The sequence below is a fragment of the Python bivittatus genome, unplaced genomic scaffold (genome assembly GCF_059951505.1).
Source record: "Python bivittatus isolate LINGU-HERP-01145 unplaced genomic scaffold, Pbiv_v1 ctg000580_np1212, whole genome shotgun sequence".
Lineage (NCBI taxonomy): Eukaryota > Metazoa > Chordata > Lepidosauria > Squamata > Pythonidae > Python > Python bivittatus.
In genome coordinates, this window is record NW_028277087.1 from 23,011,063 (window position 1) to 23,037,014 (window position 25,952).

A 25,952-nucleotide genomic window follows, 5' to 3' on the forward strand; every position below is an offset into this window, starting at 1 on the left:
AATATCTCTGATCATAAGGAATATAATTATTATAGAATGATAAAAAGGAACAAGCCAAACATTATTTCTTTTGGGAACCAATGTATTCTTCAGAAAGCAGTTATTTTATGGGGCTCAAAATTGTAGAGGGAAAATGATACTACAAAGAACAGCCTCAGCTGTGTATTGTTGCACACTTTGAAGATCTATGAAAGAAGCTCAAGTCCTCTGGGTCTCAAGTGAAGTTCTCATCCATCCTTCCAGACCATGGAAAAGACCAGTATTATACACGAGTAACTGGCTACCCAGAGAGTATAAATGAGAGAGATTTGGTTTCTGGGGCCATGGTCTGAGTTAGTTAAATGATGGAGTGTTGTATTATAGCTTACAAGATCCAGTAAAAAGTGTTTGGCTGAAGCATGGCACATTCAGTTAGGATGGCTTGAAATTAAATCCTATGGGGGTGGAGAAAAGACATGAACTAAGGATTCTCAGAAAAGTACATTGTAGAAGCGGGAAGGTTGCTGAAACTGGGCCCATTAAATTGCTAAATGAAAAAGTCAGAAACATACATGTATAACATTCATAGGCTTTGATATCTATAGATACAATAATGTTCAAACTAATGTGCATACGCACACAAAAAATGTGAATATCTGAAAACAAAAAAGGACCAGCATGGAAAATGGAATGGGGGGTGGGGCACATCCTGAGTGTGTGTCAGTACATTGCAACTAGCTCCTATGTGATGAAATGCAGCCACCATTCGTAGGCTGAAGATCCTAACTTGCAGAGACTTGTATGAGTATGGTTGTAAAACCGGGCATTGGTTGTGCTGTCTGTACCATTACCAAAGAATGATGCATGTGGCACCAATTTGATTAAGACTGGTAACCTAGTCTCTACCTTTTCTGTCTTACTAAAAAACATTATGCCAAAATCTTGATTGACCAAAGCCATGATGGGTGGTGAAAGTCAGCCCATCTAATGATAACTGCAGCATATAGGAAATTGTGACTTGGAATGTATGAGAAGCTAAATGGTAAAGAGCATGATTTGACAACCAAAAGACAGAGAAATAAATATATTGTGCATCTATTAAACTACACAAAAGAAACAGAAAGGATATAATATATCTGAATGAAGATGGTCTGATCTTGAAGAGTGGAATTGATGAATACATACAAAGAAGTGAAGGTTTTGGTATAATTATTAATTGATTCATTGATTATGTGCCATCAAGTCAATATTTACTTTTAACAACCACAATGTCCTTGCATCTCTGGATGCACAAAAATAACAGAGCATGTGCTTCTCTAGTTCTCATGCTACATTTGCACTAGTATCAATTTTTGCTCTAGTATCAACTAGGACAATTTTACACCATGCTGTTGCTTTCAGATACTAAACCTGCTCCAACATACAATGTTGCTAGGTTCTGTGCAGCAGCACTTAACATTCACAGATAGTAACTTCTGGCTTGTACTTCAGGTTCAACATTATAAACTAGATTCAGTGTGCACCTAGTATACTATACTCGCCACCCACATTGAGATGGGCGGCTATGGAAATTGAACAAATAAATAGAAATAAATAAGGGTACTCTGTAACCTACTAGATATAGTCTTTCACATACTAACTTTTTATGATCCTCTATATCCTTCTAATGCTCCTGTCCTATATATATGTTTCACATGAGGACAAAGAGATGTTCTGGGATTCCCTTTTCCTAAGGACATTTCACAGTTGACATGGTTAACACAACCAAAGGCAATTTTACAGTCAATGAAGCACATATTGACTTATTTTTGTTATTCTTTGATTTTCTCAATTATTTAACATGCACAAGCAATAATGTTTCTTGTTCCTCAGCCTTTTCTAAAACATGCTTGAACATCTGGCATCTCCCTTTTGATGTAGGGCTCTGATTTGTGTTGGATGATCCTGAAACTATTTTGCTGGCATATGAAATTAAAGGTATTATGTGCTCATTCACTACATTCTCCTTTCTTTGGAACTGGTATGTAAACTGCCCTCGACCAATCTGTTGGCTACTGTGTCACTCTCCAGATTTGCTGACATCATTTGATTAGAACACTGGTTCTTCGTCTGTTGCTTGCCCTATATCTGTAGATAATCTATCAATTCCTGCAGCTGAGTTGGCAATGAATAGAGTTCTAATCTAACTTCATTTTCTACTACTAGACGATAGGGAATACCTTCTAAAGTATCTTGGATGTTGGTATCTTTACAGCCTACAAGTAATGAATGAAAGAGCTAAAATATATATCAGAATATATATGACTTGGTATTGTGCATCCTGAAAATAAGGATGCATAGATTGGTATAGTGGCATGTTATACTCCAGTGAATAGTGGTAATGGAAGAATCAGCACTGAATTTAGGGGAAAATTGTGCAACATTCTCTAATAATGTAATCCAGGGGGAAAATTATGCTGCCGAGTGTTGTGAGTGAATAAATGGGAGCAAGAAGAGAAAGTGCAGAAAAGGTGGGGGCCATTCAGAAACCCAAGAATGAATGAGAAATGGGAACAGCTTGGTGAATATTTGCTTAGAAAACAATCCATTGTTTTCAAATATGTGGTATAAGTACATATCTATTCATAAATAAAATAAGGAATAAATATAAAGTCTAAAAGCACAATTGATTTTTTGTTTTTAATGAAAGATCAAGGAAATTAGCAAAAGGCATAAGGGTGATGAGCAGTTTTGAATTTGGACAGACCATTTTTTTGGTAGTGTCAGGTAGAAAAAAGATGTGGAATCTCTTTGGTACAGAGTGAAAAGTAATATATTATATAATATAGTAGTGTGTGGAGTTACGCTAATGGGAAATATGAAAAAGAATGATGGGTGGAATGAGGATGTGAAAGAGGTTATGAATGAGGAAAAATACATGTAAGAGATTGATTGCTGCAAAATATTATGAGAAAAAGATTGCATTATGTATATAAAGGGGAAAAGACAGTTGTAAAGAATGTAGTCAAAGAGAGCAAAGAACAATTAACGTTAAAAGAGGCAGAGAAAATGCTGAGCAATTTTGGTGGAAAGAAAAAACCATTTTGGAAATGTGCGAAGAAAGTTCATGCACCTCCAGCAGTTATGTGATGGAATTTAAAAGAAATATGATGGCAGGATTCAAGCTGGAGACTGGCAGAAAGATAGAGAATATCTCTTTATCTGCAAATATAAAGGGCCAGATGAATTGCATCCTAGGGTACTATAGGAAGCCATGGAGATGACCTTGGAGAAGGCAGCCAGGGGCCATTAGAACAACAGCAGGTGCAGAAGAAATGTGCATTAAGCCCAGGGGGACAGGAAAGCATGAGAAAGAGACTCAGACTGGCTCCTCCCAATTCCCTGGGGTATAAAGGAAGCAAAGGGAAGAGACAGGCACATTTGCAAGATTCTGTTACTGGAGCCCATCTCAATAAAGTATAGTTCTAGTCTTCTTGTGCAATCAGTTTCCTGATCTGGTCTATCTCGTAGGGCTGACAGGTACTGAACGAATTAGCTGATTGTCTGGCTGAAACTTTATATATAATCTTTACGAAATGCCGGAGAACTGGTGAAGTGACACATGTTGTCCCTATTTCATAAAGGGAAAATGAAGTCTCCCAGCAGAGTTGTCAGTCTGATCTCAATACCTTGGGAGATTCTAGAGCAAGAACATAAAGAGATTGTTCTGCAAGCATCTTGAAAACAACGTGGAAATTGAGCATGGTTTCTGAAGAATAAACCTTGCCAGACTAACCTTGCTTTTTTTTTTCCCCTGGATAACTTCCTTAATTATTTTTTTGGAATGTGGTAGACATAATGTATCTTTTTTTCAGCAAAACATTTGGCAAAGTATCCCATGAAAATTAAGTGGATACATAGTTGGCTTGAAAATCATACTCAGAACTGCTCATTAATAATTCTTCATCACATTGGAGACAGATATCAAGATGTCACAACGGTCAATTCTGGCTTCTCTGCTGTTCAGTATATTTATTAACGACTTGGATGAAGAGATGGAAGAAATACTTAGCAGATTTGCCGATGATACAGAATTGTTTTTGTGAGAACAGAAAAATAAAATTCAAAATGATATTGGTATGTGAGAAAAATTGGCTAAATGTAATAGGATTGAATTTAAGAGACCAATGTAAACCTCATTTAAGAAACAAAATCATATGTGCAAGTATGGGTAATTGTGGAAAACAGTATTTATTTATTTTAATTCAATTTCAACTCAGCAACTCCAGGTGGTTTAACAATTAAAAGAAAAAAATATATATAAAAAAGAAGATAGCTTAATCGTGAAATAGTAGCTGATTGCAAACTTATGAGTCAACAGTAGGATGTGGCAGAACAAAAAGATAAATGGAGTTTTAGACTTTACTACCTGGGGTATAGTTTCCAAGTGACAGGAAGTAATAATTCCACTTTATTTGCTCTGGTCAGATCGCACTTAAGTATTTTGTTCAGTTCTGGGCACCACAATGTGAAAGTGATTCAGACAAATGACGGCAACAAAGATGAACAGAGAACTAGAAACCAAGTCCTATGAAGACAGATGGACAGTGACAGGTGGCAAGGTGGCAAAATAAAATTCAAAATTATATTGGTGAGAGAAATTGGCCAAATATAATAGGATGAAATTTAAGAGACAAATGTAAAGCTCATTTAAGAAACAAAATCATATGTATAGGTATGGGTAATTGTGGAAAACAGTATTTATTGTTTACTGTTTTATGTGTGTAGCACATAAAGAAATCAATTTGTTCTTAAATCAAGCAAAGGCAAAATATGTCTGTGACTAATTCAAGCCTCCTAAGTCCATCAGAAGGCAGACAAAATGGTTTCAGATAAAATGGTTTCAATAGAGGCGAATATGTGTAGCTCAGGGTTGACCTGTGGAGTCCTTGGGGTTCCCTGAGCTTGGTTCTTTTCTTGCAAACATTTCATTACCTGGCTAGGTAACATCTTCAGTGCTAGAATGGGATGGGGTTTGCTCTCAGTTTCTATACTGTGGCATGCTCTGCCAGTGCTGGTGGGGGTGGGGGTGGGGGTTTTGTTTTGTTCCTCTGGTAGTTCCTTGATTAGGGTATTGTTCCCTGCTTGATTGTGTGCCTGGTGGTAACCCCTGCTTATCTGGGTGATGATTGCTGGTGAGATGTTCTAGTCTTTTGTTTTCTTTTCTATTGTCTCTTTTGAATAGTGTGTAGATGCTGTTTATCTCTGTGGGTCTGTTGATTGCTGCCTTATCTGAATACCAAGCTTCCAAGAATTCCCTCGCATTTTTGGATTTAGCTTGGTCTAAGATGCTGATAGTTTCCCAGTTGAAACTATGGTTAAGTCTGTCCATGTGTTGTGAGATTAAGGAGTTTTCATCATGTCTTCTGACTGCTAGTTGGTGTTCGTGGATGCGCTCTGCCAGCCTACTGCCTGTCTGTCCTATATTGTGTTTGTTGCAGTTCTTATACTGTATGTTGTAGATGACTCCTGTTTTTTCTTCTTGTGCTACTGGGTCTTTTGGTTTACTTAAGCTATTTTCGAGGGCTTTAGTTGGTTTGTGTGCTGCGGAGATGCCATGCAGTTGTAATAGTCTGTTGGTGGTTTCTGAGACGTTTCTAATGTATGGCAGTGTGATCCTTTTCATAGCGTGCACTGAAGACCTTACCTAGCCGGGTAATGAAACATTTGCAAGAAAAGAACTAAGCTCAGAGAACCCCAAGGACTCCACAAAATGGTTTCAGGAGCCACTTTCAGCCTCCAGGCCTTTATTTATACTTAAAACCATTTATAGATTGTAAGACTAAAACTGAATCAGAGCTCAGGACCAACTCCAGGGCTCAATCTCAGGATATGTTAAGCCATAAGCAATAAAAGCGAGGCCAGAAGATTTGAACAATGTAGGGGGATCCACAAGGTGTGGTCAAGATGGCAGCTGGGATAGTGTGATCAATGATCCCCCTGGTTTTTATCTGTGTTCCAGACAACCTTGGAACAATATCTGTCCATCATCCTTGATAATTTCATCCAAACTCTAGATGTCTGGGAGGAGGACTTTGACACAGAACATATTACTCATCATTATTTGCCTGCCTGAAGATAGTCTGAAGCTGATAAGATCACAACATGGATGAAAGAAATACCAGCTGACGTTTTAAGTGATTAACTGCAACTTTTAATTAGTAAGACAAATCAGTGAAATCAAGATTGAAGAGTGTGAGCCCTTATCTTTTGAAACCAGGGATGAATTTAAAAAATTACAAAAATATTTTTTTCTTCCAACAATAAATTGTAGCTTTATGGCCTTAATTTTCCTTCAATAGCTTTTCTATCCCACTTGCTAAAAAGAAGGTCTATTCTGATAATTTTCACATTTATTTATATTTAAATTATAAATGATTTTAGTTATATGATACATCTATACCTAACTTGCATTATATCCATTTTTTTTTAGATTAATAAAAGCTGCAATTCTGCAAACACTAAGGTGGGAGTAAGTTTCATGGAACTATATGACTCACTTAGACAACTGTAACAAAGGGACAGTGGCATTTTAAGAGACTAGCACATTTATTATTGTAATAATATTACAGTGATAATATTCTTTGTTTCTGCTGCAAAAGACTAGCGAGAAAACTTAGGAACAACAGTTTATACACCTTTGTACCTCAAAATAAAGTGCATCAGTTTTATTCAGTGAATATTGACGGTGACAGACTTCTGGTCATGGTGACTAGAGTTCTTTAGGGGTTGTTTCAAAATGTATAATTTAACTGTTTTGAAAAAGGCAGTATTTTCTATTATTCAGAAAATGAAGTAATGTTTTTTTCTTTGGTACAGATTTCATGATATTTTACAATAATAGAGTAGCATTATTAGGTACTTTTTTTTTATTTGATAATAATATAATATTATAAGGTCTATTTTGTAAACCAGTGATTCTATCTGTTTAATATATATTTTGAGATGTTTAATATTGGTTTTTAAATGATTTTCTCTGCTTTCTTTTATTTTGGCATTTTTTTTCCTATTAGGTTTAGGCTTTTTGTAGCTCATTAAGTGTTTCTAAAATGTCATTGTGTAGTTCATTGTTTACTTTGTGTATTTTTGTATTCAGGTGTGGTTTTTTTTCTAATATTGCTATAAAATAGAATAAAATGGAAGCATTAAAAAAATAAAAAATAAGAGTTCTCCAGGGGTGTACAACTATATTAATTTATTAATATTCCCTAGTGCTATTGAGCTGTATGGTATTACTTTTAACAAAAGGAAATATGAAATTAATAACCAATTTCAGCCACACAGCCCAAAACCTGCACAGGTAGCCCATTCCTCCCAGTTTTAGTTACATCCTATAGCAATCTCAACTTTTGTTCTTCTCAGCAAAATGACAGGACAGGAAAAAAACTAGTGGTGGTCCCTAGATTTTGCTGTACCAGGACTAGAACATTTTATCATGCTTACATTTGCCAAAGGATCTCAAAGGCATGGGGCATTTGTTGCAAAGCATCTGTAGGTACAAGGAGGTTGTTTAACCCTTCTCCTAAGCAATTATTCTTCCCTGCAAGCGTTCATCCTGTGTGAAGCTGGTAATTGTGAATCTAATCCTCTAGATCCTCTAATCATCTAGATAACAATTTCTGGGGCACAAAGGAGCATGACATGAAAGCAAGCGTTTTTCTCTATTAGCTATCCTTAAAACCTGGCACTGTATTGCCTCTGAACACTGGTGACCAAAGAGACCCAAAATAGGTTACTGACCTGAATGCTAGAGAATTAGGTAGGAAAGAGCATGTCCCAGATCCAAACCCTATTCAGCCATGAAGGTCCCTATGTGTCATCTCTCAGTGATGTGTGTATAGGTGCATACATACATACACAATATATATACATACATACATGCACATGTATGGCATTTTTGTAACAGTGGACCTAACCATATCATTGGAGGAAAGGTCAACTAAAAATATAATCACCACTATACATACATATATTATTCAAATAGATATAAATAAACCTCTCCTCTATTAGTTTGCCTGATCCTTTCAGAGCCATCTAAGTCAGCGGCTGTAGCTTGTGGCAATGAATTCCATAAGAAGATTATTCAGCAAGCAGAATTTTTTCCTGTATTTTGAATCTCCCTCCAATTTAATTGATGGAGTCCTAGTAGAGAGAGCATTAAGAAGCCAGGGCTGTAGGCTACACTGGGAAGTAAAAAAGAAAAGAAAATGCAACAGCAAATCACATCCACAATATTGCCAAGAAAACAACATAGATGTGTCTACATAGTCACTTGGAGGTGAAATCAACTTGAAAGGCATTTTACCTTTTTTTAGAAAAAGAAAATTTGCTTTCATGGGACTCTTGCCTTAAAAATTTCAAGGTAACACTTTATCTCAGTGATATAACAACTGTTGTGAGTCTCTCTAAGCGCCTGTGAAAATTTATTGGAGAACCAAACATTACATTACATTGCACATGCACACACAGAGACTGACAGATGCTTGCCATTGAGAGCAAAGTACTTCTGCATATGGATGGAAGCTCAATTTCCAAGCACAGCTTGCCTTTGGCAAAAGTCCTTACACATTCTGGAAATGAACCTCATATGAATCACTGAATGGTTCCCTCTACTGCAAGTTATTATGTTTTCATCTTGGGTCTCTGCCAGAGATTTATGATGCTTTTTTGGTATATTTAGTTCTTGGCAGGTGAAGAGATCTGTTTCTTGCTATCAGCTGGCTGTTTCTTCCACGGTGCTGCACACTATTAATGTTTTCTCTTACTACATACTGACATTTCCCCAGCAATCTGGCCTTGTATAAACACTTCTACTGCATTGTTATCAATCTTGTGAGATACATTATTGCAATACTGTAGATCAGGCACAGAACCTCACAATTGTAGATATGTTTCTTCAGGCACAAGTCCACTTAGATCAAAGAGGTTTGCTCACAGGTAAAGGGTTGCAGCCCTATTCATAATCTCAGCTACATATTCTGTTGGTTTACAGAATGTGTGTGCATCATCCTCGTACATGACCATATGGCTGCATTTTCATGGTTAACAGAAATTCATGTGGGAAATTTGGAAAGATTAAGTAAGATGTTTTTCACCTATGCCATGGTCCTTATCCAATTTGTTCCTCTTCAGTTATGGCTTCCCCAGATAATGGCTGGGTTCCACCCACTGTGCCATATTAAGCCAACAATTTTAGTTAAAATGGTTTGTTAAACCATCTTTTTGAACAAGCCAGAATGGCCTGGTTTACACATACTTGTTGTTGTTGTTGTTGTTCAGTTGTTAAGTCGTGTCTGACTCTTCATGACCCCATGAACCATATCGCGCCAGGCCTTCCTGTCCTTCACTGCCTCCCTGAGTTTGCTCAATTTTCATGCTCATTGCTTCAGTGATGCTATCTAACCATCTCATCCACTGCCGTCCTCTTCTCCTTTTGCCTTCAATCTTTCCCAGCATCAGGGTCTTTTCCAAAGAGTCCTCTCTTCGCATTAGGTGATCAAAGTATCTGAGCTTGAGCTTCATTATCAATCCTTCCAATGAGCAATCAGGGTTGATTTCCTTTAAGACTGACTGGTTTGACCTCCTAGCAGTCCAGGGGACTCCCAAGAGTCTTCTCCAGCACCACAGTTCAAAGGCAACAATTCTTCGGCGCTCAGCCTTCTTTATGGTCCAGCTTTCACAGCCATACACATACTACTGAACCATAATAGGTAGATTCGTTCAGCATGAAGTCAAAAAACTAATTATATTACAGCTAATCAATATGTCAACACTCTATAGTTCTCAGAGACAGGCTGGGATCAAATATCACACTAAACCAGCCACTGTGATTTAGTCAATTAATCACATTTTAACAAACCATGTTAGCATAATATATGTGGACCCAGCCAGTAGGAACTTATGTAGACAGGTCAATTGAGCACCTTGCAAAATTAAGGCAGAAGAGACTAGAGTTGTCAACCTCCTTGCCAGATAAACTAGAAAATAAAACAAAAATATAAAATAAAAGCTAGCAGTAGTTTAGGGGCTACTAGCTGCAGCAGCAATAGTAGAAAACTAGCCAATGCAAAGATAATTTTAAAGTACAAGGCAAGCTGATGAGGGAAAAGATGTATCCCTTGGATAGATATCTAGGCTTGAAGCCATGTAATCCTCTGTAGCTAAGTAACAGCACTTAGAATTATGCTCAGAAACAGACCAGAAGGCAATCAGTAGTGTCTAGAACAAGCAAGGATAATACCAAAATGGTGACACATGATGACATCATAGCAGAAAAATGCACAATTATATAATGTTGCCCTGACATCTGATAACAAGCACGTAAGTCTCATTCATGTCTGTGATGACTTCACTATACACATGCTGTCATTTGCCCCACTTGCACTCCCCTGCAGGGACACCTCTGGACACAGTGGAACTCCTTAAGCACTGGCCAAATGTACTACCAATAACGAAAAGCACATTAGCAACATACTGATCATATTTTGAATTATTTCCGGTTTTTCCAAGTAATCTTCAATGGTGGCCCCAAATAGAACATATTGTGATAGTTTAATCAGAAAATTGAGGAGAATGTATAACTAACTCCAAAAGAGTTTGAGTTATTGAAAGTCATTTGCTACCGCTCTGCAGCCAAGTGGGCCCTTCAGTGACAAGTTAGATTGATTCTTGAGTTTTGGCCAAGAGTGCTACAACCCTGGTTGGCTACTACCTCTCTTTTATGGACAACACATATTCTTATCTCTGCCATTAACCAGGGGACTGAAGGCCACTTAGTCTGCCCCTCTTTCCTCTTAGAAAGAGTGAGCCATCATGAATTGTTTTTGATTGCAGTAGCATACAAATACGTTTAAATAATAAAGGAAGTGGGAGACCAGCCTGACTTCCTACAACCATCACCACTGACCTCTATAAATGAGTCCATCCATCTTGCTGCTGCTCGTCCTCTTCTTTCCTTTCCTTCCACCTTTCCCAGCATTAGAGCTAGGTCCCTGCATAATGTGTCCAAAGTAGGATAATTTCAGCCTGGTCATTTGTGCCTCAAGTCAGAACTCTGGGTTGATTTGTTCGATGATCCATTTGTTGTTTTCTTGGCTGCCCACAGTATTCTCCGAAGACTTCTCCAACACCAACGTTCAAAAGTGTCAAATACTTGACTCTAAACACTATAAGTCCTGGATCTGTAGAATTAAGGGGAACCATCCACTGGCTAATCAGATAGAGGACTAAGGGTTGACTAACCTACATGCATTCAGATGTATACAAGAATCTATGAATGTGTATATTTATACAAAACACTGAGAAACAATGTGCTTATTAGTATATTCCTTGATATTTGCTTCCTTACAGGAATTGGATTTAGGGACAATCAACCTCAAGAGAAGTATTCTGACACAATAACTTGCTTTCATCCTGAATTTGCATGTTTGGTGTCCAATGTTTTCAGTGACCATTATCCATGGTTATGCAACTAATCAAGGAATCATCTATGCTTCAACGTTTCCTTCCTGCACTCGCCTAGTGATCTTAGGTTACACTGCTCCTTTGAACAATCACAGCATTAGTGATACCGAAGAACTGGAAAGAGTGCAGAGAAGAGCAACGAAGATGGTGAGAGGCTTGGAGGCTAAATGCTATGAAGAACAGTTAAGCCTAAAGAAGAGAAGACTACAAGGGAGAGATGATTACAATCTTCCAATACTTGAAGTGCTGTCACGGGGAAAAATATGTGGATTTATTCCTGCCCAAGGGTAGGACAAGAACCAATGGGTGGAAGCTTTATCGAGAGATCCAAACTTGAAATGAGTAATGAGATGAGGTAATGAGACTACCTGCCTCCTGGAACTGTGGATGCTCTAATACTGGAGGTTTTCAAACAAAGGTTGGACAGACATTTGTCTTGAGTGGTCTGAGGATTCCTGCCCTGGGCAGGGGATTGGGCTAGAAGACGTCCAAGGTCCCTTCCAACCAATTCTATGATTCCATGATCTTTAATGAAAAAAAGGCAAGATGGAGAAAGACATATACTCCTTACCCACTACTACAAGAGGGAAGAGGATTTTAATGCTAGCAACCCACAGCACATATTTGGAATCGTGAACGTGTAGCCAAGACTGGAAATCATACATATACTGCATGTACTGCTAGTTATTTACTGTCAGATATCTGTATTGAATGTGTAGGTTACAGGCCCACATAAACCCAGTGATTGAAAAAGGAATAGCGTGAACTTCTTGCCACAAAGCTTTTTTTGACATGAGATTCACAGGACATGGCTGGTGGGCCTACTCACTGATATGCTATTATTTCTCCATGTCAAATACACTGTAAAGGGAAAACAGGCAACATTAAATGCCAGCAGCAGGCTGGCCAGTTTTTCTTTTCTTTCTACTCAAATACTTCCCAGTGGCCATAGCACAGCATCTAATGATATCCTGCTTCTGGACCATAGGTGCAATGCAGCAAGTGGTAGTGAAGCAAGGGCCATCTTGCATCAATGTCCATAGCACTTCTGGTCACAGAAAATCCCACCAGTATGTAGAATCAGAGAAATCAAGATTCAGATGGTTCCCAAGTCCATAGAGGTAATCTGAGCTTCCTATCTTGCTAGGGTGGCAGTGATGAATACCCTTATTGATCAGAACCTGCCAAGCTCGGTAGTAAGAAGACCGTGATCCCCCGTCATGAAGGTTAGCTTTGCATCAGGCTGAAGACCAGTATGGAATTCCACCACACATCTGAAGAGTAAAAGTGGTTTTCCAATACCACTTCAGTAGATGAGGATTCTATCATTCCTGAAGAACTTTAGCAGTACCATTAATCCATTGCCTTTTGCTATTCCTGTCTAGGAAGTTGAAAGGATTACTTGTGAGGCAGAAGAACAGAATGGGAAGATGCCAGGCAAAACAAATGATGCTACCACAGGTTACACTAAGCATGTATGGCCAAAAGAACTGACTTATTTTCACAGCATGGCTGGTAGTGGTACAGTTGAATGGGCATCCTCGTGTAGGATCCATGCTTCACTGGAGGAGGGCAGTACACTCACAATTTCACTGAGACACAGTTTTCTTTAGACAATTAGAGGGAACATTGTGGTACAGTGGCACACCATGGTAAAGCTGTGGGTTTGCAGGATATAGCAGACACTAGTGATAGTATCTGAACCCTGAACTTTCCAGGGACTTCCCTAGTGGGCAGTTTGTGGAGGCTGCCTGGCTTGGAGGCATAAAGGACCTATAGACCCAAAGTGCTGTATGCGATGCTGGCGCTTCTCCTCTTTTGGGAGAAGCCAATTATGCATGTGGGATGATGTCTATCCCCACTCTAGTAGCATGCAGGCCAACTAGTATACAGCCCAACTCCAGGCCATTTATTATGCATGCTACATTTACTGAACTTCTACAGCTTGTTCAACTTCTCACTGGCTGGTAGTACAAGGAAACCCAACTTGATAAACTGTTCTGGGATTCTACACATGATGGCCTCAGTTCTGAATAAAGATTTTGAGCTCTAATAGGCTTTTGAACTGACCCAGAGATTTATGAAATATCCAATGGTATCAATCCTTGACATGCTATTTCTGGGCACATACCAGCTAATGCTCCTGTATGAATGGTGATTGGCCTGATGACATCTACAAATGAAGGGTGACACTGAATGATAACAACTCCTCCAAATCTTTTTTTTTCTCTACCAGCCACAAAATGGCATAGATGCTAGGGAATCCATTCCATCCTGGCACAAGCAGAGGCAATGCAATGGCAGGACAGATAAGTATTGCACTCCTTAGCTAAGGTTTTATTAGAGGGGGGTAAGAACCTAACCATTCAACTGTGTAGCTGACAGAGGTCGTATTTGGAGGAACAAATGATATGCCTCTTCAGGAACTTCTGCAACATTCTTTGCTGTTTGGGAGAGTTGAAAAGTAAGTCTGGAAATGGGAGATGTGGAGTAAGTGTTGTAGCTAGACAGTGTTTGGTAGGCATGAACTCCTAGCTGCCTAGTATTGGCAGTGAATGAAGGGATAAAGTAGCGTTTTAAAAAGCCCTTTGTCCAGAAGTAGTTAAGATGGTACATTAATTAACCAGCAAAGACACTTAATAAAAACACGCCATCATTTCAAAATATGACTGCCTCCCAATTAATCACAGGATCATATGATGTAGTAACACTGATCATAATACAGCTTACCATGTTATAGAAACTAAATCATTGGTTTGGTTTACAAGCTACGCTATATGCATTAGGATCTAAATACAACAGAACTTTAATATCTTTGGAAACAATTATGTCAGTTAGAAAGCTATGGAATGTAATATCTAATAAAATAAGACTCGATTCTTTTTCCCATGCTCAATTGACTCTATGGGGAAACCCAACATTAAAAATTGGGAAAAAGATGGTGATATGGAAAAGCTGGATGGAAGCAGGAATATTGACTCTGGACCAATTGATAGATGATGAAGACGAGTTTTTAACATATGCTGGGTTACTGATATGTTATTATTTCTCCATGTCAAATACACTGCAAAGGGAAAACAGGCAACATTAAATGCCAACAGCAGGATGGGCAGTTTTTCTTTTCTTTTTACTTAAATACTTCCCAGTGGCCACAGCACAGCATCTAGTAGAGATAAATATCATCTATCAGATGTATCCCAATGGCAATATCTACAATTACATTTCTTAACAACGTTGTTTGGAGCAGCAGCATTTTCAGCTTCCAAGACACCTGAGATACTAGAACAACCTGTTAAATCCTTTAGAACTAAAAAATCTATTAGCTTTTATAGATCTTTCTTATCAATAAATCAGTTTGATATACAGATGTTAAGGGATAAGTGGAATAAAGAATCAGAGATTTCTCTATTGCCTAGACAGTGGGAGAGTGTCTTAACTTCTATAGCAAGCATGTCAATGGACCTTAAACTAAGACTTATACAACAAAAAATAATATTTAGAATTTATCGGACTCCACTACACTTGTATAGAAAAGGATTGTCAAAAACAGCATTTTGTTGGAGATGTAATAAGGACAATGCCTCTTGAAAGTATATGTTTTTACAATGTCCTATACTAAGTTTTGGGAGAAAGTAGTGGACTATATAAATATGATTGTGTGACAAAAGCTAAAATTTTCAAAGGATAATATTCTTTTGAACTATATATCTAGTACATGGAGTCTGACATCTGGACAATGTAAATGGATTCTCCATGCCCTTACTATGGGCAAAATACTGTTATTGCAGCATTGGAAAGATAAATGTATGGCCCCATTTATTCAATGGATTGAAGACCTGATTGCGCTTGCCACTTATGAGTGGATTGCCTATAGACGTAAACTTTGTATGGACAAGTATAATGAAATATGGGACTTATTTATACAAATACAGTGGGTTAAAAAAATGATAGTCACATTAATATATTTGAAATATATATGCATCTGAATATTTGCATTAGATAAATATATATAGATTTGTAACTATTTACTGTTATGATATATTATGTTTTTTTTAATTTTCCTTGTATTTTTGTCACTTTTTCATAATAACACTTTTTAATGTTTTTTCTTCTTCCTGAAAAGTGTATTCTTCTTCCTGAAAAGTGTATTATTACATTTGTTTTGTTTTTCTTTTGTTATTAAAAAGCAATAACATTTTACAAAAAAAGCTACACTATGTACAATGTGTGAATGCAGCCATTGTGATTTCTAAACCATTGTTTACTGCTGTAAACCCACCTACTTGTTCATACTCTGGTTTCTCTTCAGATCACGTACATCTTTTGCCTTTTACTTTTTACTTAATCAGCAAACTATGGTTAAAACAAAGCACATCTTAGTGAACTCAGCCACTTTGGACATGCTGAGAACTTCTCAGATTGAGGCATGAGAGCACTGGAACGTAAAAACCAACCACTAAAGGGTTTTTCAGTTCTACAATGGGAGGTTACAGATCTTGAGTCTCCTCCTGCCTCCCCCCCCCCACACTTTGGTAGGGAAGGTTCCTAGAATCCAAAGTGAGGATCAGCAACTACAGAAGTAGGCCCAGAACAGCTTGAAGATAAAAGACAGGAGTCACAAGGGGTAAGGGACAGATGAAGTACAGCAGAAGCAGCTGAGCTGGGGTGAGCAGCTGGCCAGCTGGCTCCCACTTAGCAGCTGCTCTTGTGTCAGCTGAAGAAGGTACTGTAGCTGCAGCTATAAGCTGACCATGAATAGCAGAAGAGTGGTGTGCCGGTTGGCAGCTGAGGAATCAGGCTGGATTTCTGAAGAAAAAAAAACAGGGGGGGCTTGCTTTATGACATGTTTCCAAATCCAGCAAGGAGACTACAGTCCTTTGACTTCTTGGTTATTTGTTCCCATCAAGCCTCTCTAATAGAGCAGTAGGACGAAAGGGTTAATGATGCAGGAAGGGGAGTGGAGATTTCTTAGGCTTACAAGCTGCTGAGTATACTATATAGCTGTTTGTGGGGATGCCCAAGCAGCTGGCATCAATCAACCCTGATACCTTCAGCACTTATAGAACACTTATAGAACAAAGAATGTGAGTGGTTTGCTACAGGTGATTTAATGATGTGACATTCCTAACTACAAGGTGCAGTGGCTACATTCATGCAAAACTATCGTGTAGTTGCTTGGTTTGTGGTAACTGCACTGTGGTTTACACAGCAAAGAATGAATCAGTGTAATTTGGGGATCCAGGCAGCCTTGTACCAATAGAAATGTTTCATGCAACAACAAAACTAAAAAAAACAGTATCAAATAAGAATCTATCAATATAGTTTGGGAAGCCTCAAGATTTATAGAAATGTATCTCTTATCTCTGCCTCTCCTCCAAGTTTCAGGAGAATTGAGCACCCAGTGGCACAGGAACTATTAAGATAATATGTTAAAGCTACAGAAAAGTGATGATGGGGGTGGGTGGGTAGGGTAGGCAGTACAGGGAATAAGGTGACTAGACTGAGAATTTACTAGTTTGTAGAGTCTTTTCCAATTGGTGCCCTCCAGATGTATTGGACCAATTCCCATAACCACTAGTCAGCACAACTAATGGTATTTTGAAGGACAGCATTGCTAGCTGGCTGGCACTCTGAACATTTCATGGCACTTCTTTTTTGTAGGTTTCATTTCTCACATCAATTAAACATGGAGCATCTGTTTCATTGGTTGAGTTTATGTACTGCTCCAAGCCAAAACTGAAATAGTATCTTAAGCATTTATGTGAAAACAGTACCTTAAGTATGAGCCCAAACATTACTAGCCTAGATTCATACAACATGGCAAATCATGGTTAGTTTTATAGAAGTCTGATTCACACAAATCATAGTTTATAAATAACCAAAATAATGCAATAAGTTATAGGCTAGGTTTACACAACATGCTAGGTTAAATTATGATTAGATGGCTTATGGCTCAGTATCTTATAGACAGTGGTTATTTCCCCAGTAGCAACCTATAGCATCTTCTAGAGTCATCCAACAATTGTTGTGTTAAACAATTACATAACTTGTAGTAATGAGGACAGGCATATATATTACTTCAGTGATAGCCCCAGCAAGGAAATGGCCATAATGTGGCTTGGTTTTGACTTGTTAACATAGTCTTCTCACTCTGGTGCCTCCCAGATAGGTTGAGATTGGTATGCTGGAATTGGAGTCCAAAAACATATGGAAGACACCAGTTGGACAAGACTTTTATAGAGTGCTTTCAGTAAATGGAATTCCATTTCATCTCCATCTGCCAACAGTAACTGAATCATCAGCTGATTTTCATTGCTCAATTAACTACAAATGGATGTGCTCAGCAATACACTAAACCATACACCATGGTTCACAAATACCTGAGTTCACACAACAAAGTCAAATACAAAGGACATTATGGCTTAATATAATTGTTGTATAAATCCAATCATTATGGTCTACAAATCATGCTTTATAACTTAGCATGTGTAAACCCAGCTAATTGTGGTTTAGTTTAAAAATCCAGTCATAGAATAGATTCACAATGTGCAAACCCATTGTTTACTTAGTTTGTTCACTAAGCCATAATTGGCCACATTCACACATGCTGCACTATAATCATTAACTACTATAATCATTATAATCATTAACAATCATAAACAACCCATTATAAATTGCAGCTGTTGGATGCAGAATCACATTATACTAAAACCAAGCAAACCACGTATAGCTTAGCATAATTTTTGAACCAAGCTTGAGCTCTGCAAAGAGAGAACAAAGACAGAACAAGAATAATCTGCATGAAACGGTAGGACTGGATGGTCACACTATAAGAACCAACACATGCAGGTTTGGCACAATGTGCTAGGCTAAAATGATGTTAGTTTGTGGTTGTGTTGTACAAACTCAATCAGTGTGGTTTATGATTTTGTATATTGCAGGCTGGTTTCAATAAATCATAGGCTAGCATGTTGTGCAAACGCAGTCTCTCATCGGCACATATTCATTATTCCTTCTGGATGGTAAGACAAAGATTTAACTCACCCCTTCCAACCTGGCGCCTTCTATAGGTGAAGGATTAAAACTCTCAGATTTCCTCCTAGCTAATAAATTGCATTGACTGAGGCTTGTAATTTGGGAATACTATCTTTGATTTAATTTGGTCTAATATCCAAATGATTAGTCCCAGATCCTCTGAGGATGAGAAAAACTTTCTCTGGATGTCCTGCATGTTCCAATATTTTGGATCCTGCTCCCAGAACTAGATACCTAGGACAAAAATTGAAAATAAACACCTACGCTCCTGATCTATGGAACATTTATCTGTAAATGGGGATCACTGAGCCCTTTTTAAGGACCTTTATGTTTCAATTCCAAATGCTAGCAGTAGATTTATGCCTATTTCCCCCGATTCCTTTGGATACTGTAGGATCGAAGAATGGACCGTGGTTTCCTGGATGAGATCGGCCGCAACTCGAAGCAGCACTCGAAATTAGATTAATTCAGAGAAATTTATCTTGGAGTAAACGCGCACAGACAGGCATAACCGTAAACAGCCATCCAAAGGCATACTACGCTTGCTGAGCACAAGAGCTGCCACTCCTTTACTGGCAGCGAAGTGAAGTCAAGCACACGTTACGGGGCAAGAAGGCACACGTCCCTTCCTACCCCCACAGGGCCGCGCACGTCCTGGGCAGGGCCTTGCCCACGCGCAACAGGCCGCTTGCGCAACCGCCCGCCTCAGGGCCCTCGCCGGGCGGGAGATAAATGACAGGTTGGAAAAACCTCCGACGGCTGCGCACGCTCCAGCGTTTTTCATTTCGCTCTCCCCCCGCCCTTTAAGGAGCCGCGTGGCCACACCCGTCCGCTGCCGCTCTGGGCCCTTCCCCCTCATTAATATGAAGGCAGAGGCGCTGCCGACTAATGGGCGATGAAGCTGTCACTCTGGCACCTACTTGTTGGGTGTTCGCACAGCAGAGGCGCACAGAGGAGCGAGCGGAGTTGCGAGGGACAGCTGCCGCCGCCGCCGCTCGCAGACCGTTCCCTGTTCTGTCGCGGAGCGCTCTAATCTAGGTGGATCCCGGCCGGCAAGCGCCGGCTGCGTCTCCGCCGGTCCCAGGCTGCTGGGATAAGCATCGGGGGAGGGGGCGATTAAGGCTCGGGAGAGCTTCCACCTTGCGCCCGGCGAAAGCCTTCCTGCCGCCGATGCGCCGAGCAGCGGCTGGTCGATGGCTTGTCGAGTCCTCGCCTGTCTTCCCTGATCCAGAGGCGTTCAGCTCGGAGCAGCAGGCATGCTGGATTGTGGCGGGCGGCACTGGGCTCTTTTTGCTGCGGCGCTCAGGCTGTGGCTGCTCCTAACTTTATGGACGCAGGTAAAAGAACTGCGTTTCGGCAGGACTGGCTTGATTTGTTGTTGTTTTTGCAAAAGAAGAGCGGGGAGGGTAGCTTGGGCGGAAAACGATCGGGGATGACTTCTCGTTTGGTTTGTTTTACCTTTCCGCTTAAAGCGGTGATGAGATTTAAGAGTACCTTGCCGCTCCTCCCTTTTGAAAGAAACAGATACATTCTGTTTTGCAAAACTACAAGAAAGAAACCCGATTTTGCTTCGGGGGAGATTGGAAAGCGATTGCTACGGCTCCACTGATGTCTGTCTGCAAGGCGCCCTTAACTCGATGCTTCCAATTGTGCGTTTGCTTTGGAAGAACACGGAGGCAAACTTGCATTGCACGTTTGCGTGGAGCACCCTCGGCGCTGTTGTTTTCAGCCCATTTTCCGAACGCATTGATTTAAAAAGCAGTCACACGGTTTGCATCTCTTCCGATTACTTTTAAGAATGGGGAGTGCCTATTCAGCTGGCATCAAATAATTTCGAAGTGCCTGTTTAGTTCCCAACGGAGCATTCTGCAGGTCTTTTGCGCGGCTTGCAATCAGCCTTCCTATTACCGCGATAAGCCGGAATTGCGGCACCGTGCTTCCTCCCTCCGATGGCCCTTTTAATACTGCGTATAGTTTTAATAGTTTTATCAGAGGGCTACTTTGTCGTTGGGAACTCTGGAGTGGCCGCTTGTAAATCTCCATGCACTTTTCCCCCCCAGACACTGCAGTTAATGAGGTTCTCCCTTTCTGCTTCTTTATTTTTAGGTCTCCCAGTCCACGGGCTATTTCGAGCTGCAGATTAACTCGGTAAAGAATGTAAACGGCGAATTGTTGAATGGGGAATGTTGTGATGGCATGAAACCCCCAGCGAACGTGGACTGTACTCGGGATGAGTGTGATACTTACGTGAAAGTCTGTCTGAAGGAATATCAGGTTAAAATCACGCCCATCGGGACATGCAGCTACGGCTCCGGATCTACTCCCGTTCTTGGTGGAAATACTTTTTATCTGAACAGCCGAAATTTTCATCAGGGTAAAAACCACGACATGGGGAGGATTGTTATACCTTTTCAGTTTGCTTGGCCGGTAAGTCCAGTTTTTTTAGTCCTTGGTCTATTTCTCCAATAAGCAGACGTGATTCCGCAGCCGTTTTATAAGTGCAGGGGCTGCTTAAATGGGCCGTCTTGCTGCTGCTGCTGACCCTTACTTTGTGGGTAACTGCAGGGCTGTAACTTGAGTTGGCTTTTTCTTCCGCCCTTTCTGGTTCATGGAGAATAGGGTGTCTTACGCGCGTTTCTTCTTTCTTTTCCTTCCTGCTCTTCCCCCAGCCCGCGGGGGGGGGGAACCAAGTTGAGGTTGGAAGAAGAGCAATACCGAAATCGCTCCCGTTTCATTATAAAATTGTAAGAGTTTCTCCTCTAATGTCCACGATATCCAGACACACGCCTTGTGTGGCGGGTATGTGGGAACCTCGCGCGAATTGCGTGGCGCGTGTAATAAATCTTAATCTCCACGCGCCCCAGTTTGACGGGGACAATAAACTGCATGCGAGAAAGAAAGGGGGGGATTACTTAAAAAAATGGAAAACGGCGCACCTAGAGGCATCTCATAGGGGCGTGTCTAAGCTTGGTGGAAGCAGCTGCCAGGAGCGGGGGAGGCGAGACGTAGAAGCCCGGTGTGTGATAGCGTCTCTTCGCAAGTCCAGGTGCGAGTAGCTGACCTTTGCGCAAAACCTGTTGTGGACCCAAGGCCTCCACAAAACCTGTTGGTTTCTGCTCCGGATTCTCCTACAGATGAAGATGGTTACGGGTTGTACGTTCTCGGATCTTCCATCTTCTCTCTCCTGCGAACCCGCCAACCCTCTGTTAAAATTAAAACTATGTCTACACTTCCAGTTTCCTGAACGTTTCTTGGATTTGAAAAAGCGTCTCTCCAGCAGGGGGCGCGTGTAGCTAGTTTTTCGCGTGGCTGCGCCTTCATATTTTTACGTTTTTGTTTTTCTTTTTAAAGAAATACTTAACGTGTATCACAGGGCGTGTGCGCAAAGAAAGGGAATTGTGCCGGCGGGGCGTGGAAGGAGGCGGTGGCGGCCGCCGCTGCAAAGCAAGCAGCTGCTCTTAGCCCCGAGCTATGGGAAAGCGCGGGGCGCGTGCTGCTGCTCGCGAAGGGCGCGAGCGACTTGGCTCCTGGGACTAGACCTGGCGGGGAGGGAGGAGGCGTGGCGAGAATACTCACCCGCCTGGCGCGCGCCTCAACAGCGACCGTTGGACTAAGAGCGCTTAAGGGCGAACCGCGTAGGAGCTCTTGCTCCTGCCTCCCTCTCGTCTCCTTGGGCTTAACGGGGGGAGGGGGCACCTGGAAACCCGCTCGTGGCTTTCCATAGCATTCTTGTTTCCTTCCTTCCTCCTGTTTTTTCTTTTTTTTTATCCAATCTCTGCCTCACTATTTTCCGACCGTTTTCTAATTTATACCAGAATTTAATTCTTGGTGTAAAATCTGCTGAGTATGTGTGAAGTGCGCTACACTCAATACAGAAGGGTAAGGAACCCAGTAGCTCAAGAGAGAGAGAATTGGTAATTTGGCTAAGACTTCGTTTCTCACTTCAAATTCTGACTTTTTAAAAGACACTTTCCATTCCCTCCTTCCCCTCTTCCACTTTTTTCCCTCTTTTCTTGTCATGGAAGGTTTATCATGACAGAAAACTGACTGGGTTCACCCATTAAACTGAGTGGTGGTTTAAAATTTTACTGTTGGTTTTAATAAATTGTGATAAGATGGGGGTATAAGATACTAAGTCATAAACCATGATTTTCAAACCACAGTGGCTGGGTTTATGCATATTAAGGCCCAACCAAACAATATGACTTAGAATCACACTGAGCTGAGAGTGCAGTTGTATTGAAGACCAAGTTCTATGGTTAGAAAGACCTTTTTAACTCATAATTATTTGGTCTTAAAATACATTTTTTCTGTCCAGCTGAGCAGTGAGTTGGGCTTGCAGTGTTGAAAGTACATCTTAATTTTGGCATAGGCTAAGGGGATAGAGTATAAAACTGCCAAATTGTGGAGTTGTCTATGTGCTGCTGTGAGTTTTTACAGCACTTCCAAAGCATGCAGATCAAATGCACAACAACTGTAGGATCGTAATATATTTTCACCCCAACAGCAGCTGCATTGAATTACTGCTCATGAGTGCCTGCATTACAGTAAATAATGCAGTTTAATCTTTGGCTGTTTATCAGAGTATGTCTAGATATATGATTATCTCCAAAATAAAATGCAGTATTATGTGCACTACAGGAAGCAGATGGGAAGATGAGAGTTCCTTAAAGTCCTTTTTTAAAAAAGTCTTCACAAAGAAATTGGCAGCTTGGTTAACAAAAGGTCACTTATGGAATGGATTTCTCTGTAATGTTTTTATTAATAGGAAAGACATTTCCTAAACTCAGTTGCTGAATTCTAATCAATACAGCAGGTGTATAGGAATATTATTTGTATCTTTTAAAATAATTTGTATTGGTGTGTAGGAGGGACTACAGTCTTGAAATAACTAATTAGATAGCAGTAGAAGAGAGAGATTCTGTAGAGCTTATCAAGTACAATCCATCCTGTTTTCATTTTTAAATTGAGTTTGTGTGGCAGGTTCCAGTGCCTTGTGACAGTTGCTTTGATAGTTGATTATACTGTAGTTGTTGCATCTATCGTTAAATCTGTTTCCTTGGAATTAGAAATTAGCATACATATTTTCATAGCTGTCCTCTTAAAAGGTTCATGGTATAATCAAAGTTATTGTTTCATACTTAAAAAAGAGAATACTTTATTTCCTTTCATGAGAAGATAATTTTCATTGTGTTTATTAGAGAAAAAGATTATAAATGCTAAATTTGTGGGAGATATCTTGGAGTACATTTATGTTGGCATTTTTTTTAGCATTCAGTTGGAACAGTAAAACAGTGCTTTGAGTGTGCTTTGTACAGAATATAGCTGTGTAACTCTGGTGAATAATGCTTCATTAATGAGACACGATTCTTACGTTGTACCTGTACAAGTTCTTAGGAACTTTAGAAAGCTGTCTCTTGGTCCAAAGGCTGAGCACATTTTATTGGAACACTGGACACTTGTGCAGCCTTGAAAAAAGACAATAATTGCTAACATCAACTACTATTTTTTGATGAATGGGTCTTTTAATTTTACTTATCTTGATTTTAAGGTCTAAATATTATAAGCTATGTGTTTAACTGAGGGGATAAAGGCTAGTCAATCATTCTTAAGTATATTTAGTTGCCTTTGTACAGATTTGGATACCAAAACAGTTTTTTAACTAAACTGGCTGTTTTTACCCACGTTTTGAAAAAGACATATTTATTTTCAGCACTTAATTTTGATTAAAATGCTTCATATATGCTTTAATTATGACATTCTCATATTTTCATGTTTTTAATTTTTTAAAATTTGCCATGTCCTTTCACTTGATGTATTGCTTCACTTTCAGTTCAGACAACAAGCATCTTTTCAACCTGTTCCCTTTGCAAGATTAATACTTTGTTCAAATTATTGGACAAGTGAAGTTGGGAAAAAGTCAACATCAGTAAGCTGAAGTAATGAGACTAGGATTCATAAATATTTGGCCTTGCTTTATCACTTTTCCACAAGGTTCTTTAGAGCTATATATAGCAAGATGATCTACAAACATATTTCAGGTTTTCACATGGAACTTTTTATTCTTAAATAAAATATTCCTATGTTACTGATTATAGGGGGATAACTAAAACAACGTTTCATTGAGCTCCTGTATGCTTATTCCTCTATATGGTCATATCCTAAAGATCGATTTCAAATTGTAATTATCCTTTAAAAAACTAGGCACAATTGTTTAAGAATGAAAATTAGAATATTTCATTCTTAACTTAAATATATTTCAGTACTTATGGAAGTATGAGGCGAAGAGACTTCATAGGTTTCTTTGAAACCATATATTCTTCACAAATAATCTGTATAGAAGATCACATCTGCTGACTTGGGGGTATACTAGTAACAGTGCAAGAAAGATGAGAAGCAGAACCATAGGTGCCTAAAGGGTAATGGGTCTGTTTTAACTAAGCTATATTGCTCAAACCAGTGGTGCCACAGGATGAACATTGTGCAAATTGTCAAATTAATCCGATGAAAGCCAGTGAAAATGAAAATGGGAATCTGTTTCACTGTGCAAAGTAAGATAGAAAAAGCTTCCCATAGTACTGAAGACAAGACTTTGCTCTGCAACTTATCACTATTTTTTCTGCTAAAATATTACAATTTATTGTCTTTTATGACCCTTAACATAAGTCTGGCCTTCCATTTGTTCTTCCTTTGTACATTCTTTCTGATGAGTAATAAAATATAACAGGCTGTTAATCTTTTTCTTTATGCATAATATTGCAATTAAGAAAATGGGTCAGACAGTATAAATATTTTTGCAATTCAGTTAAGCATATATCTTCAGTTATATCATGTTTTCTATAGATTTAATTCTCACCTTATGCAAGAAAGTCTGACTAGACTTAAATTTCTCACTTTAGGTGATGCTAAGTTTTCATCAACTATTTAATAGGTTGATTTTTCACTTGGCTGAACACTTGCACTTGTTAGGATACATGTAGAATGCAGTAAAGGTATCTGTCCTATGATGTAATTAAACTGTAGTGTTTTACTGTATTTAAATTGCTGTAAAACTTGGAAAAAATCACAGTTCTTTGGGTAGATGGGTGGCTATATAAATTTGTTAAATAAAATGAATGGAACATTTTCTTGAAGTTTGTTTATAATACAAATGGGAGATTTTAGTGTCACAGCTGTATATGAAAGAGTTGCAATTTTTTTCCTTAGCATGTTGATACTATGCTTTTTATATATGTAATGCTTTTTAGTAATGTGGGAATAATAGACTTGAGTCAGGCATTATTGTATAAGTGATCGTCTTTTCATTACTGTTCTAGTGTGTTTTATCTAAATTTTTTGCTTGAAAAGCTATAGCTTTTAATTGTTGTATTACAGGTATAATATCTGATATGCTATTCAAAGATACAGGTAGTCCTTGACTAACAACCATTTGTTTA

The 25,952-nt window shown here is 39.3% G+C and overlaps 1 protein-coding gene across 2 annotated transcripts in view; it reads left to right on the forward strand.

Annotated features, from left to right (window-relative positions):
* Positions 1 to 19,390: 19,390 nt before the first annotated feature.
* Positions 19,391 to 25,952, forward strand: part of JAG2 (jagged canonical Notch ligand 2) — a 106,751-nt gene continuing 100,189 nt past the window's right edge. For both annotated transcript variants that reach the window (XM_088149763.1, XM_088149764.1), the window contains exons 1-2: positions 19,391 to 19,853; positions 20,623 to 20,943. In XM_088149763.1, coding sequence (XP_088005889.1) covers positions 19,773 to 19,853; positions 20,623 to 20,943 — 402 coding nt within the window. In that variant the 5' untranslated portion in view covers positions 19,391 to 19,772. The remainder of the gene's footprint in view (positions 19,854 to 20,622; positions 20,944 to 25,952) is intronic.